We start from the raw sequence: 16,198 nt of genomic DNA, 5'->3' as shown, positions 1-16,198 counted from the left end.
ACCACACAGCGCATAAACAGGCAAATACACACTGTGTAAGTACTATGGAACTGCACACTAATATCTTACAAAACATCTGCTTTTAATTGTCTTTCAATGGTCAATATTCTTTACATATATGGTGATAAATAAATACTTATATGCTATATAGCACATACCGTAAATGTTACAAAACACTAATTTTGCCATTATATGTGAAACATACAATGATTCATTTAAATTGATCATGTCGATGAGGCAGAACTTTGGCACAGTGGTTAAGACCTTGCTTGGGACGCCTATGTCCCATATCGGAGTGCCTGGGTTCAAATCCTGGCTCCACTTTTCATTCCAGCTTCCTGCTGATGCAAGCTTCAGGAACCCGCAGGTTCTGGCTCAAGTGGGTGAGTCCCTGACACCCATGAGGGAGACTTGCAATGAGTTCTTTAAAAATATATATATATTCATTTATTTGAAAGGAAGAGTTACAGAGAGGCAGAGGCAGAAGCAGAGAGAGAGAGAGAGAGAGAGAGAGAGAGAGGTGCTTTCTATCCTCTTGCTCACTCCCCAATTTGCTGCAAAGGCCAGAGCTGCACTGATCCAAAGCCAGGAGCCAGAAGCTTCTTCCAGGTCTCCCACACGGGTGCAGCGGCCCAAGCACTTTGGGCCATCTTCCACTGCTTTCCAGGCCATAGCAGAGAGCTGGATTGGAAGTGGAACAGCTGGGACTCGAACCGGTGCCCACATGGGATGCTGGCACTACAGGCGGCAGTTTACCCGCTACGCCACAGCGCCGGCCCCATGACCATTTTAAATACCAACAATATAGTTCACTGGAAAGAGAAAAATCAAAAGAAAGATCCGTGCCGAAGCACCGCTTGGTTCCTCACTATCCATTCAGTGTCCGCCACCTGAGACTCGGACGGGTGACCAGGATGTCTCAACCGCAGTAAGGAGGGCTCACTTCAGGCAGTCCCACAGCTGACTCTGAGACCATTCCAAAACGTCTTAGTGCTCGGAATTTGAGAACTGCAGCGTGCTGTGACCCCCAAACGCTCGTTCTGAAGGACAGCACAGGCCTGGCTCCTTGTGTGTTGGTTAAAGATGCAGCCTCATGGCTCCTGAGTAACAGCGAAGACTTTCTCTCAAGTAGCTCTGATTCAAAGTCCATCCTTAGCCACCTGCCAAGGGCCACCGGCACAGTCAACCTCACTGTGAATTCAAAGGGCCTCAAGACCAATTCTGAAAGCAAAAATCGAACACATCTTCTCCACAAGTCAGAAAACTATAATCCGGTTCACAATACGTGCCAAGCCTTGTAACAGGAGGAGCCCAACAGAAAGTAACCCAGGGACACTGAGCCAACGAGCAGCAAACCTCAGAGCACAGCGGACAGGGAAGTGTTCCGAGAGAGGGAGCGGAAGCACACCTCAGGAGGACATTGCGGTAGGTACAGGGAACTGCATATTTTCAGCGTCCACTTTGCCCTCTCCTCAGGCCCTCCACTCAGCAAAAGGGCTACTGGCCAGAAACATCTAAATACTCACCAGTGGGGGAAACGCTAAATAAACCACAGAACACATGTTGAGAAATACCACAGACAATACTTAACAAATGGAAGTACAAAACTGGACGGATCTGCAAGATATGTTCTTCAGTGGAAGAAGCAAAACACAAAACAATTTGAGTAATGCTCTTCTTGCTTTAACTTCTTACTCTGAAAATTTGTAAGCATACAAAATCATAGAGCATGATGAGCCTTCATAGACCCATAGCGCAGCTTTAACCGTCGGAAGCATCTGGGCAACTTTCTCTTTTTTTTAGTTCCCAACCCTAATTCTTTTGAAGAAATTTCCATACATAATATTATTTACATTAGTATCTACAGCTGGACCTCAGAATGCACAGGGGATTGGCTCCAGGACTTCTCTCGAATACCACAATCTGCAGGTGCTCAAGTTCCTTTTAAAGTCGGTACAAAGTATTTGCCTCCGACCCACACACATTCTCCCACAAACTTTCAATCATCTCTGGATTACTTATAATATCCCACACAATGTGAGTACTATAAAATAGTTGTTATACTTATTGTTTAGGGAATAATGTCAAGAAAAAAGTCTATATATTCAGTATGGTTGTAATTTCTTCCCCCAGGCATTTCTGATCGGCAGTTGAATGAATTCATGGATATGAAGGGCACACTGTGTTACACTATACTGTGTACCTGACACTACAACATGTTAGCGTACATCTCTAAAAAACAAGGGCTCTTTCAAAATATTGTCATTACAAATTTTTGAGTAAAGTTTTAAATGCATCATAAATGTGGGTATTTGCCTAAATTGTTTTCTGGAAGGACATACATGCATGCGTGCACACACACACACACACAAATGCACGTAGTGGTCATAGCTGGGAAGAGTTATGAGGGGCAAGGGAGGCTTCACTGTTCCTTTAATGCCTTCCAGTTCATTTAACACTTCCAACGGATTCCAAAGTTAACTGCACAGGAATTACTGAGGCCACCGCGGACGGCACTGAAAGCAGGAGAGGGAGCTTGGCTGTGCGATGCCCACGTCGGCAGGGTGGGCGTTTGGCCTGACAATCAAGACGCTGCATCCCACCCTGGAGTGCCTAGGCTCCAGTTCTGGCTCTGCTCTGATCCCAGTTTCCTGTGAATGCGGACCCCGAGAGGCAGCACTGCTGGCTTTGGGTCCCTACCACCTATGCGGGGCACCCACCCTGAGTTCCCGGCTCCCAGCCTCAGGCCCCTGTCTGCTGTGGGCATTCAGGGAGTGAAACAGAGGATGGGGACTCTCTGTTTCTCTGCCCCACAAACAAATACAATATAAATAAATAAAACGTTAGAAAACATGCATAGGAGTCATTCTGGTAGGTGACAACATTCACAAGCTACAGGATATGAATTTTCCGAATGGGTAAAAAGGAATGGAGAGCTGTGAACTGACTGACATTACCGAACACAATTATGATTCAAATAATGTGCAGGCCTAGACATTTACGAGAGGAAAAGGACTCATCTCAATCTCTATTACCATAGCCAGCACAGGAAGATGATGGAATCGATCACGTAAAGTACTGCGATTTAAAGGGCACTTCAAAAACACTTTTTTTTTTTTTTAAATAAAACAAGTTAACATCTGAACTCTCTCCTCCTCCTTTTCCTTATCTTTACTGCTTGTACTTTATCTGCCGCACAGATTGGGAATGTGTTCCTCCTTTCTTTGGTGGCCACACCTGTCCTATTTGTTCTATCTGCAGCACATTCAGACCGCCCTGGGATCCACGAGGGCAGGTGCTGGGCTACCTTTCTGAGTCCTGTCCATGGTGAGTTCAGATACAACAGCCTTATGACGGCCATCGTTCAGTCTTACGACGATCAGGAGAGTGGGGACTAGGGAAAAAATGAGATGAAAAACAGCCGCCTTTTAGGACCCCATTTACTTCTGTCACAATCTTAACCCCTCTGGAAAGCCAAATATGTCACACATGCAGACAAAAGTACAGAGAGACCGGTTTCAATTAGACTGGCTGCAATCCTAGACGTCTAAACAGATTTCGCAAGACATGCCATTTTCTCACTTTCAAATATCAGTTGAACAGGCTAATAAAATACTCCCCAGCAAAGGGCAAAAGGAAAATGTCTTCATTAAACAGACTCCTGATGCTTTAAATTTCCAACTTTTCAAGCATAACTAAGTTCTTCTGAAGATTTTTAAATAGTTGGCTCTCTGCTAATCAGTTTAAATCCTGCCCACTGCAACTGTATTATTTTTTCAATTTATTTACCGAAAGCCAGTATTCTTGGGTGGATACTCTCCCCTAAGCACTGGCAGTGTAATTTCTACATAGATGGTGCTTTACTGTACTTAACACTAAGGGCATATTTCTTTTACAGGCACGTTCACTGGAACAAAACTAAGCAAAGTATGATCAAGGACTCCAACACACATTGCCCAATCTCACCCCAAAAGGCTCATGTACCTCCCTGCCTAGGAATGGCCATTTTTGCTCAGTCTAGAGATTCACTCCATCCAGAGCTAAACACACCCAGTGAGAAGTGCCGCTGAGGCCACAGCTGGCCCGGGAGGTACCTGTTTCATCCGGGGAGCTGGGGGAGGCGCTGTCCTGCGACAAGGTGGTCCAGCTCGACTCCTCGTCGCTCGGCGCCAGGTTCTGGATCCGGTGGAGCGCGCAGTCGGTTTTGGCTCCCGTTTTAGGGTGATCCTTCTTGGTCTCTGGGCTGGAGGACACCGTGGCTACCTGGCCATCTTCAGGGCTGGTCTGGCGCTTGCTTGGTTTCTGCAGCAGCAACTCGCCATTCCCAGCGATGGTGGAGGCCTGGCCCTGGCCCGTCTGAGACTTCTCTTCCCCAGCCCCGGGGCAGTTGCCCAAGTTCTGCTCTAGCTCTCGGGCCGAGGTTTCCAGGTCTGCATAGTAATTTAGGAAGCTCTTAGTTCTCCTGGGCTGGGAGGGTAAAATCTCGCAGGCCGAGGACTCCTGCGGGGGGGCCTCTTTGCCCTCTAACTTCTCAGAAGTTATGTTGATGCTGGCCGTGGGGCTGATGTTCTTGTTGGGGTCCTGCTGCCCCTGGTCGGCAGCCTTGCGGAGCTGGTTCTCCCCATTCTTCACCAGCTTCATGTTGGCAGAGCCATTTCCCAGCAGGGGCTGGGCGGCTGGGTCCGAGAGGCCCATGGCCGCCTGGATGTTAGTCAGTGCATATTTCTTCCTGCATTTGGGAGGGGTGCTGTTCTTGGTTTCCGAGTGCTTGATTTCGGCGTTCAACAGTTCATTGTGGGAGGAGCGGAGGTTCAGGGTGTTGGGCGGTGTGGCGGCGCTGTTCCGATTTGCGACCTCTGCGGTTCCGCTGCTGGCCATAAACACGGCCAAGGTGCCAGCGCCCGAGTCAGCTGGGGAGACAAGAGTTGCTCGTTAGACACCTGCCACGGTTAAACCACTGAGCACACAGGACCAGTGCACATGTGTAGACAGCAAATGGAAAGAAGGAATGCTGTGGTTGCATCACATTCTAAGAGAACTGACCCACAGGCCCCTGACTCCATCCTTGCTTCCTGTGGGAAACAGGAACAAGTTCAGGTTTTAACGTGGAAACTCAAAAGTCACTGAAGAGAAAATCCAATTAGTCGGAGGGTCTACATTTTACTCAGAATAACACAGTGTCTCTCAGAGAAAAGCGTTTTCCGCCGATAAGCTTGCAATGCATGCTCCTGCCAAACAGTTACCCCACACTGCCATTCTACAGCCCCTCCAGGCAACAGCAGCAACCTGCTCGCCAGCCCTCTGGGGCTCCTGCTTCCTTAATTAATCTGAAAGGTCACTGTTCAATCACGCTCCATATGTCCCAGGTAATTTTTCTCAACCGTGTTTAGAAACTGTGCTCTGACTGCCTGGAAAAGCAAACCTCCATTAGTTTACTGATTTATTTATGAGTGTGTCGGACCTGGGCTTTGTATTTCTACTAGATGGAAATTCTGAAGAAACGGCCTAATTTCTCTACAACACACAAAGCACTAACAGTGTTGCACTGAGTCCTTGTCTACAGACATGGTGGGGCCCCCAGTATATACAGACTCAGCTGCCTGCAGCCACCACGTGTCCTTGCAGAACTCCTAGGAAACCGTATGACAGTTGCATTTGTCTCAAATATCGTTTGCTCCATAGGTGATTTATTCCGTATGTCTCTTGCTAGGAAGAAAGGGGCTTCTCCTACCAGAAGGGCACACAATTCATCAGGCAGGTTCCCTGAGGTTTCACATCTCCCTGTCTACGAGCAATGGCCTCTTTCTTAATGGATCCTTTGCCCTCCACAGATGCTCCAGTGACCTCTGTATCTCCAGTAGATGGACCAACGCACACCTCCTGCCATTCTTGAAATTGCCTTCCAACAAGTCCCTCATCCTCCCGCAGGAAAAACAGGGATCTTCGAGGAAGAGGGCAAGACGTTCCCCATCTTCGGGAGCTTCCAAGTATTTCTCTACGGTCCAGGACTCAGAGTGGGCAATTTTAGAAAAGAGGCACTTGTTCTACAGTCCCTGTGCTTCCACAATGCACATTTCTGGCAGAACGACCAGTGGCTCGCAAGACAGCGAAGGGCTGTGGCCCAGGGTGGTTAGAGCTCAGACCCCACTGCTCATGACTTAGGACTCCTGCCCACCCAGCACCCCACTGCAGCTCTTGGATCTCACTTTACAGCAGCAGCAGAGAATTTTTAGTGTTTCTAACTTTTAAACAGTACTCTGAAAATTAATGTTTGGAAAAACTGCCTCTTATTACTGTCGGGCTACTGCTTTATGGAAAACACATGGTTCCATTCGTAATTCACCCTCACTCAAAAGCAGCATTTGATACAAGCAGGCCCCGCCCTGAACGTCCAGGACGCCTTCCCCGAGACACAGCCACTGCGTAGACGCACCAGAGGCTGCTATTTTTAGATTCGGGTATTTACAGTGACATTATGAGAAAGTGGAAATCTGCTGGCTTCCTCCAAGCCATGGTAAAAACATTTCTATGAGGTCGTTTCATGGCATCAGATATTGCATTCTAGCAAGGTTATCAGGGAGAAATTTTTATTTACTTTGTTTATAACCAGAACCCTTTGCGGAAGGAACACCAGCAGAGTTTCCGGGTGATTTTAATGCTAAGGTAGCTTTTATATCCTGGATGTGCCAGCCACGTTCTTACAAGCCTTTTGGATCCCATCACCCTCTCGGGGCCCTGCTAACTCCTCTTCTTGCTAAAAATCATGAGTAGCAGGAAGGAAGGAAGGGTAGCTGAGGAGTCAGAATAGGACCTCTCACTCCCACCCCAGTGCAGACTGGGTGTACAAAGGCAGCTCTGTGTAGGCTGATTTTACATGGCAAAGCCTGCGCAGTTTAAGTTTGGGGTAGGTATTGAAGGATGGTATCAGCTGGAGGCAAAATCAAAGGCTTAAGTCCAACACCAAGGCAGCCAGGCCAATCCCTTGAAGCATATGGTTATCTCCAGGAGTCAACACATCAGCTGGGAAGTCCTCTGGGCCCAAAAGGGTCATGAAGCAGACAGAGGTTAGCAACATTCTAGGGAGATCAGGGCTGCAAGAGGGAGGCCCTGACAGCGAGAGGCGTGGTGAGGCTCAGAGAGACAAATGCTCCCGAGCTGTCCCAGCTCCTTCCTGACAGCGTGGCCCAGGATCTAGCACACTGGCCTGCAGTTTCTCTGAACAGTGACAGTGCCTGGCTGACGTGTGGAACAGAGAGCTGAGCACAGGACGAGCACAGGAATTAGCAACAGCTCCCCTCCCCACTTTGTGGCCAAGTGACAGAGCACAGGGCTGCCTGCAAAGGCCCCCACATTCCCCACCGCTCTGCTTGGTGCCAGCGACAGAAGCAGCCTTGCTGCAGAGACACACAGAGTGTGCAGATGAACAAGAAGGAACAAAGACCTTGGGCCTATGAGGGCTTAATTATGAGAAAAAAATACATTCCTTGGCTTTAAGAGAAAGAAGGTCTATGTTTCTATTTAAACAAAAGAAAATCTTAATAATGTCTCTTTTACCCTTCTAATATTTAGCTGGCTTCTTTGGAATCAAAAAGTCTAAGAAATAAGACAAATTCTTTTTTTTTGTAAAAAAAAAAAAAGTTTATTTTATTTATTTGAAAGAGTTACAGAGAGAGGTAGAGCCAGAAAGAGAGAAAAAAAATCTTCCATCTACTGGTTCACTCCCTAAATGACCACAACAGCCAAAGCTGAGCCAATCTGAAGCCAGGAGCTTCTTGCAGGTCTCCCGTGTGGGTGCAGGGACCCAAGGACTTGAGCCATCTCCTACTGCTTTCCCAGGCCATAGCAGAGAGCCGGATCAGAGTGAGCAGCCGGGACTCGAACCATGCCAATATGGGATACCAGCACTGTAGGTGCTGGCTTTACTGGCTGTGCCACAGTGCCACTGTCCCCACCCCCACCCCCCAACACCTGGTATACACTTTTAAAAAGAATACATGCTTGGGCTCTACTCTCAAAGATACTCCCAAAAATTCTGATTCAATTTCTCCAGGACTGGGCCTAGACGGGGCATTAAAATGAAATTTGAGGGCTGGGTGCTTTGGTACAGTAGTTAAGCTGTTGCTTAGGGCAACCACATCCCATATCAGACTGCCAAGGTTCAAGTCTTGCTCCACTTCTGATCCAGCTTCCAGCTAAGACACACCCTGGGAAGCAGCTGGCAGTGGCTCAAGTACTTGGGTCCCTACCATCCATGTGGGAGTCCTAGATTGAGTTCTGGGCTCCTGACTTTGGCCTGGCCATTTTAGACATTTGGGGAGTGAACCAGATAATGGAAAATCTCCCTCCCTCCTCCCCCCCCCTCCACTTGCTCTGCCTTTCAAATGAGTGTGTATATATATATATATATATTTAAATATACTGTCCTTTAGGTGAGACTGCCTGCAGTAAGGAAGACGTAGAGACGACCTGGGAGACAACGAAGGTACACATCTGAATTAGGGACTTCAGAGGCAAGTGATCTTTCTCGTAACACGTTCTCAGCAGCCTTGGCTTCTAGCAAATCCCTACTCCCCCTCTAAGATACACCGTGGACGTCACTTCTTTCTGCAGGCTTCTCTCGCCCCTTCTGGGCAGCCTCTGGAGTCCCTTCATTACACTCCCACACCTTCATAATCCATGGCTGTTACAGCGCTGCTCATACTGTGTCGTTAAAAATTTTTAATTTGCATCAGTTTCCCACTGGATCCCTACCAACCATCATAGCAGCCTAGCACACAGCAGGCACTCAATAAATGCTTGCAGAATAAATCCTTGAATACAATGAGAAAGGCAGGTGTTTCATTAACATCTCAAGAAATGTATACATATGATGTCCAGGTTGGTAAAATGTCTGAGTTTCTTATAAAAAACTGAAAGGAAACGACCATTGCTGCCGAAGTAGTACAGCAACAGGAAGCTCATTTTTCTTTCCTGGGAAAAGCTAATGTTGTCCGCGGAAAGGGGTGATCAATGATAAGCTATCTCAGTGTTTGCCCCATGTTACATCCGAGCAGGATTTTAAAACAAAATCCTTCAATATAACACCTAGACCAATTTATTTCGCTCTTCAGTCTCAGCCCAAGGAAACTTCTGTTTAATTCTACGATGCCTTCCCAAAGAAGAAAAGGCTGCTTAAAGGGGTGAACATCTGGCCTGTGGGCCACGTAAGCTGCGACATCATCGGGTCTGGCCCTGCTAAGGCAACCACAGGCAGCATTCGAAATTCAATACATTTATAGCAGGCTCATTTTTTAGTTGATAACATTGTCTGGCCTGCGAATGATGTCATAAATATCCAAGCGGCTCTTAGCAGGACAAGGGCTCCCCAGCCCTGACTTACAGTCAAGGTCCAAGTTTTGTGACACAGATCAGATGGGTCTACTCCTCTGTGAGACACGACCACGCCCCAGCTGCAACCCCGCGGGCACCAAGTTCTCCCTGTTGTGGTCTGAGGAGCACTGGAGGCCCAGGCAGCCCACGCAGCCCACGCGTGCTCCCCACCATGCCATTCTGGGCCTCGCTCTGCTTCTCACTTCCTCATGGGGTGTACCTGAGTCATCAGCAACCACGGAGTGGATAAAAAGGAGAATGGGAAACGGAAACACTACACGGGTTGAGTGCTCCTGACCTGAAACGCTCAGGACCAGGAGTATTTGGGATATTTTCCCCCAAATTTTAGAATATTCTCATATACATCATGAGATCTCTCGGGGGATGAGCCCCCAGTCTACACATGAGGCTTGCCTAGGTTTTACATACACCTTGTACTCATGGCCTGAAGCTAATTTTACATTAACATTCTTGGTGACCCTGCATCTGACTGTTAGCTACCACATGAGATCAGGTGTGAAATTTTCCACCTGAGGTGTTATGTCAGCCCTCAAAAAGTTTCAGATTTTGCATTTCAGGTTTCTGGATAAAAACTGTACAAAATTACCTTCAGGTCATCTATATAAGGTAGATATGAAACATAGATATTGTGTGTAGACTTGAGTCCTATCCCCAAGAAATCTTATCAAGTGTATGCGAATATTCCAACCTCTAAAAAAACCCAAGTATTTCAGATAAAGAATACTCAACTTGCATCCGTATCTTTCTACCAACAAAGTGACCCTGTAGCCCTCCTGCTGGCTCCATGTTGTCAAAATCCAGCTCAGGGCTGGCACTTCATGCTCCTCTAGCTGCCACCTGTCCTTCCAGCCACACCTCCTACTGCAGCACTGTCCCTACACATCCCCCATCCTACAACATGTCCTCCTGTTTAGGTTGCAGCTGGCTGCTGCCCAGTGGCCGCCCCCTCTGTGGGCTGTGTGCGTGACACTGTACTGTAAACACCAATGGAGACATCCATGCGTTTTAGACTGCAAGCTCCCTGAGGGCAGGGACTCTTTCATTCAATTTTCACATCTTTGTTTTCTGTATTATTTATTTATTTGCTTGAGAAGCAAAGACACAGAGAGAAGCAGCTCCCACGTGCTGGTTCACTTCCTACACGCCCATGATGGCCAAGGCTGGACCAGGAGCTGGAGACTTAATGCAGGTCTCCCACGTGGAGGGCAGGAGCCGGATTTCTCGAGCCGTCACTGCTGCCTCCCAGGGTCTGCATTAGCTGGAAGCTGGAGTCAGGAGCCAAGGCCTAGAATCAAGCCCGGGGACTCCGACATGGGATGCAGGCTTCTTAACAGCTAGGTTAAACGTCTGCTCCCTAAGACAGTTTTATTGAGATACAATTTATATACTATAAAGTTCACCCTTTTAAGGTGCACACGTCAGTGGGTATTGAGTATCCTAGCACAGTCATGCAGCCATCAATATCATTGATTTCCAGAACCCTTCATTATCCAGAAAGAAACCCTGTCCGTGTGAGCAGTCATGCCTCATCCTTCACTCCACCAAAGCCTTGGTGAACGTGGCTCTATTTTCTGTTTTTGTGGCCTTGCCTATGCCAGACACCTGATATAAACAGAATAATCCAATGTGTTGCCCTGGGGGACTGGCTCCTCTCACCTAGTGCCTCTCCAAGGTCCACCCGGCTGTGGCACGTATCAGAACCTCGTTCCTTCTTGTGGCTGAATCACGTTCCATTGCATGGCTACACCACGTTTTTAGCATCTTTTCATTAGTTAATGGACATTCAGGTTGTCTCTACTTTTTTGCTACGACAAATAATACGCCCGTGGAAATCAATGCACATTTTTTGTGTGCAGACATGTTTTCAATTGTCTTGGGTACATACTCAGGAGTACAGCTGCTATATACAGGAATTCATCTTTTTTATACACACATACACACTTTGAGGAACTGTCGGAGTGTTTTACAAATTGTTTGCATCATGTTACACTCACGTCAGCAGTGTATGAGGGTTCCAATTTCTTCACATCCTTGTCAACACTTGTTATCGTAGCTTTAAAAAAATCTATTTATTTTTTTTGAAAGGCAGTGCAACAGACAGAGGGAGGGAGAGGCAGAGAGACAGACAAATCTTCCATTTATTGATTCACTCCCCAAAGAGCCAGGGCTGGGCCAGGCCAAAGCCAGGAGCCAGGAATTTCATCTAGTCTCCCACGTGGGTGGCAGAGGCCCACGCACCTGGACCATCTCCACTGTTTTCCCAGGCAGGTCAGCAAGGAACCAAATCTGAAGCAGAACATCTGGGGTGCGAACTGGTGCTCCAATAGGGGATGTTGACATCAGAAACTCAGCCTACTGTGCCACAAGTCCGACCCCCTATTTATTACAGCCATCCTAGTTGGTGTGAAATGGTATTGCATTGTGGTTTTTGTTCACATTTCCCTTTCATTTTTATATTCCCAGAACTTCCAGTTCTTTTACAAAGTCAGACATAGAACACCAACCAGTTTTTTTTCCTGATTCATTAATTCAATCACTTATTCTTTAGTTTCCTATTTATCAAGCACCTACTATGTGTCAGGAAGTCTCCCCAAGGCCAAGAACACAGTGAACAAAGTAAGTGAAACTAACGGGGAACCAATAAGCCCACAGCCAATAAGCAGGAGGACCGGTCTTTGGTATGGGGGTGTGGCTCTCCTCCATGATGTTCGGCAGGTGGATGGGGCCCGGGAGTTGTGCCATCACCTTCACATCTACTCATCTTGCTGGTCTGGGTGTGACTGGTGGAGAACTGACTCAATGCAAGAGGACGTATCCCTACGTCATAGGCAAGCACCCCTACGTCATAGGCAAGCACCTCTACGTCAAACTCAAGTGGATCACAAGGTGAACGCTACTGCCCTCGGTGCTCTCCCACACGCACCATGGAGGCCCACATGGTACAGCCTGCGAGCATCTCCTCCTTTTCCGCTCCCAGCCCTCCAGCTGTTCTGGGAGAATCCGCCTCCCCCTCGCCCATTCACTCATTCAGTAGATACATTTTGCACCCTACTAAGTGCCAGACATGCTTCCAGGTGCTGAGAACACAGTGAACAACACAGACAAAGAAAGATATTTGCATGGAGCTTGCATTCGATGGGTTCAGCCCTCATTGCAGGCAGCACATGGCCCAGGCTGATCCAGTCAGAGCAGCAAACCCCCTTGGCTGGAGCGTCTGGCTCCAGAGAAAACTGGGGACCGCGCTTACAAGGCCAATCCGGAAGGACACAAGAAGTGTTCTCCATTCCCTTCTTCTTGAGCTAGAAGACTGAAACCTAGAACTTCAGGGGGTCACAGGACGAGGCAATTTGCCCAAGCAGGCATCTCACAAACAAGAAAGCAAAGCCAACAGTCAGAGAGAACGTGAGCAACTCCTAAGGTCCCAGTTTACAGCCCTTCATAGGTCATGCCTGAAATATGTCCCTCCTTGGACCTCCAGTGTCAAGGGATTTGTTTATTTATCTTGCTTAAGCCACCTGGAGCCAGGTTTTCTCACCCTGGTAAGTAAAGGAGCCCTAGCTGACACACTGCACATGTTTGTGAATCCTAGACAAAATTAGGCAAGCCAGGATCTCTTTGGTTTCATGGGTAACCCAGCATTTCTCACACCCACCCAGCCACAGAGCCCCCCGGATGCATGCAACAGGGCAAACTCTAGGCACAGCTCAGGCAGAGCCTTGTGTGCACCTGTGCTGGGCCCTCCACCTGCTCTTGGCTTTCTCTTCCTCCCGTCCCTGCCCTAAGTCCCCAGCCTTCCATCACACAAAAGGCTGCTCCTCAGGACAGGAGACTCTTCCCTCTACAATTCCTCCTGCTCCCCTCTGCTCCGGGTCAAGCTTACACAATCGGGGGGGGGGGGGGGTGTCGACAATGGGGCCCAAGAAAGCTCCCCAGTTGCCCAGTCCTTGTACAAGACTCCAGGTTTTCTTCATTTGTCTTCTGCTCCTGCACAGTTTTGCTCCCATGGAGGGGTCAGCAGCGAAACGTCCAGCTAGAAGAACGCTGCCTTCTGAACCAGACCTCAAAGTAGTACGGAAATGACACAAACTCAGGATTTCTTTTTTGTCTTTTCCTTTAAGGAAGCAGAGGCAAAATAAAGCTGGTTTCCTGAAATTCCTCACGAAGGCAAACCCTGCATGTGACAGAAGTGATAAGAGGTTCTCTGTGAACACAGACGCTAAGGTGATTAGAAGGCAGCTTGGTCCCTCGCTGGGGAGGTTGCAGGATCAGAGCCATAGAACTTTCTAATGCCAAGGGGCCAGCTGCACCGGCTGCTCACACTCAACAGTGAGTCCCACATCCCTCTCACCTCCCTGTGTGCTTCTCAGGCAGCCTGAGGGCTCACTGTGCACCACCTTGCAGGTGGAATGAAGCAGTCCAGACACGTGCACCAAGGACTTTTCTTTGAGAGTCTCAACCAAGGGGCCAGTGCTGTGCATAGTAGGCTAAGCCTCCACCTGCGGCGCTGGCATCCCAAAGAGGCTCTGGTTTGAATCCAGTGGCCACTGAACTTCTCGTGAACTATTAGATTCTACTTTTTAAAGCCACATATCTGGGGCCGGTGCTGCGGTGTAACAGGTTAAGCCTCTCCCTGTGGCACCAGCATCCCATATGGGCGCTGGTTCACCTCCCAGCTGTTTCTCTTCTGATCTAGCTCTCTGCTAATGGCCTGAGAAAGCAGCAGAAGACAACCCAAGTGCTTGGGTCCCTGCACCCATGTGGAAGACCTGGAGGAAGCTCCTGGCTTCAGATGGGCCCAACTCTGGCCATTGCAACTGTTTGGGGAGTGAGCCAGCAGATGAAAGACCTCTCTCTGTGTGTCTCTCCCTCTCTCTCTCTGTAACTCTACCTCTCAAATCAATAAATAAAGGCCAGCGCCGCGGTTCACTAGGCTAATCCTCCACCTGCGGCACCAGCATCCTGGGTTCTAGTCCCGATTGGGGCACCGGTTCTGTCCTAGTTGCTCCTCTTCCAGTCCAGCTCTCTGCTGTGGCCCAGGAAGGCAGTGGAGCACGTCCCAAGTGCTTGGGCCCTGCACCCGCATGGGAGACCAGGAGAAGCACTTGGCTCCTGGCTTTGGATCGGCGCAATGCCAGCCATAGTGGCCATTTGGGGGGTGAACCAACAGCAAAAAGGAAGACCTTTCTCTCTCTCTCTCTCTTAGGCAGAGTAAGCTACCTGTCAAAAAAAAAAAAGTGGAGCAGCAGGGACTCGAACCGGCGCCCACATGGATGACTTCAAATAAATAAATCTTAAAAAAAAAAAGAATCTGAACCATGTGTTACTTAGCTCAATGTAGCCATTCCACAAGGTTGTTCAAAACATGGTGTGCATAAAACATATGTACAATTTTTACTCGTCAGTTACAAACAATGAGAGTAGACAGAAAGGATATATTATTATATAAACTCACAATGGTCGAAGCAGCACAGGGTCTCAGTGGAATCCAGGGTTGGGGATGAGGACAGAGGGTTAGGGGAGGCTTTCCCCGAGAGGAACAGCTTGAGCTGGGTTTTCAAAGTAAGTGGGAGTTTGCCAGCGGACAAGGAAGAAAAAGCACCTCCAGCCAGGGAGCACGTGGCATTCCACACCACACCTGGCAGGTGCAGTGCCTGGCTACTGAGGAGACACAAAGCAGAGCCTTCTAAGCGGTCACCTGGTCAAGTCTGTGCTTGGCCCCATGATGACTGCTCTGCTCGGTTCCTGAGCTGTCTTCAGTCTTCATAAACGCCTCTGACGCCTTCTGAAGATGAATGTCTTTTTAAATACAGCTCTAGAATGTTACGGCCACGTCTGATGGACAAGGTCAATGGCTGGGCTTGAGAATATTGGTTTGGGTGGGAAAAAGGGAGGCGATCTATAATGTTACATGCTTTCTTGAGTAACTGACAAACTGGGCTTAAGTCAATTCCAAAAGGCGAAAAATATTAAATAACATAAAACAGCAGAATCCAAGAGGACCTGTTCAGAAATGGGCTGCTGAACTTGAATTTTTCAGCCAGGTAACAATAGAAACTCTGGTATATTTGCTTTTTAAAAAGCCCCCTGTAGTCACAGCTCCCAAGACAATGGGACTGAAGACACACCCACCTACAACCAGTGGAATACAGCAATCTGAGCACCAACAGGTGTATCAGCACCAACAGGCTGTATCAGCATAACAAAATACAGCAGCAAGAAATTTCTAGAGGTAACCAAAGGAGCTGACCTGGAGCAGAACACACATTGGTTTACGTATTTGCCTGCCTTATTCCTTTAATGTTTTCATCCTGAGTCCACCTGACAATATTTAAAAAGCTAAAGATTTTTAAAAGAAATGATTTTCAAAGTATAAACTATTTTTAGGGATCTATGTATTTGTTTTGATTTTCTACAGTGAATTTGCCTATTCAGATATGAACTTCCCTGGACAATCTATGGCCTCCCCCGGCCATCACAACATGATCAGACAGCCTCTAAGGGACCTGCTCAAAGTTCCTGGTTTTCCAATGTGAACTAAGCTTTGTTTAATTGTGTTTGGCATTTTTTTTTTTAATAAAAAGCCTACTTCCTGTCACTCATATACCTCTACTGACCTGAGTTTTTTTTTTTTTAATTTCTTTGTTGAAATGTAACAAGCTCTAAGTGCTATGTACAAAAGAGAGAAGAGCTTGAACATAATCATAATAGTTTAATTTTAGAACTTAGGGATATTATCATCTATTTACCTGGGGTTTAAATTTACTTCTTTAAGAACAGAAGAACCTGTGGAGTGGGAAGTTTTTTAAGT

At 47.7% G+C, this 16,198-nt stretch overlaps 1 protein-coding gene across 1 annotated transcript in view; it reads right to left on the bottom strand.

Annotated features, from left to right (window-relative positions):
• APBB2 (amyloid beta precursor protein binding family B member 2) overlaps positions 1–8,671 on the bottom strand; it is a 175,830-nt gene extending 167,159 nt beyond the window's left edge. The window contains exons 1-2 of the mRNA XM_062213167.1: positions 8,599–8,671; positions 4,095–4,910 (exon numbers count right to left, since the gene is read on the bottom strand). Coding sequence (XP_062069151.1) covers positions 4,095–4,910; positions 8,599–8,671 — 889 coding nt within the window. The remainder of the gene's footprint in view (positions 1–4,094; positions 4,911–8,598) is intronic.
• Between the last annotated feature and the right edge of the window lie 7,527 nt (positions 8,672–16,198).

Source organism: Lepus europaeus, chromosome 16 (genome assembly GCF_033115175.1).
Source record: "Lepus europaeus isolate LE1 chromosome 16, mLepTim1.pri, whole genome shotgun sequence".
Classification (NCBI taxonomy): domain Eukaryota; kingdom Metazoa; phylum Chordata; class Mammalia; order Lagomorpha; family Leporidae; genus Lepus; species Lepus europaeus.
This window is presented reverse-complemented; position numbering and strand designations above follow the sequence as displayed.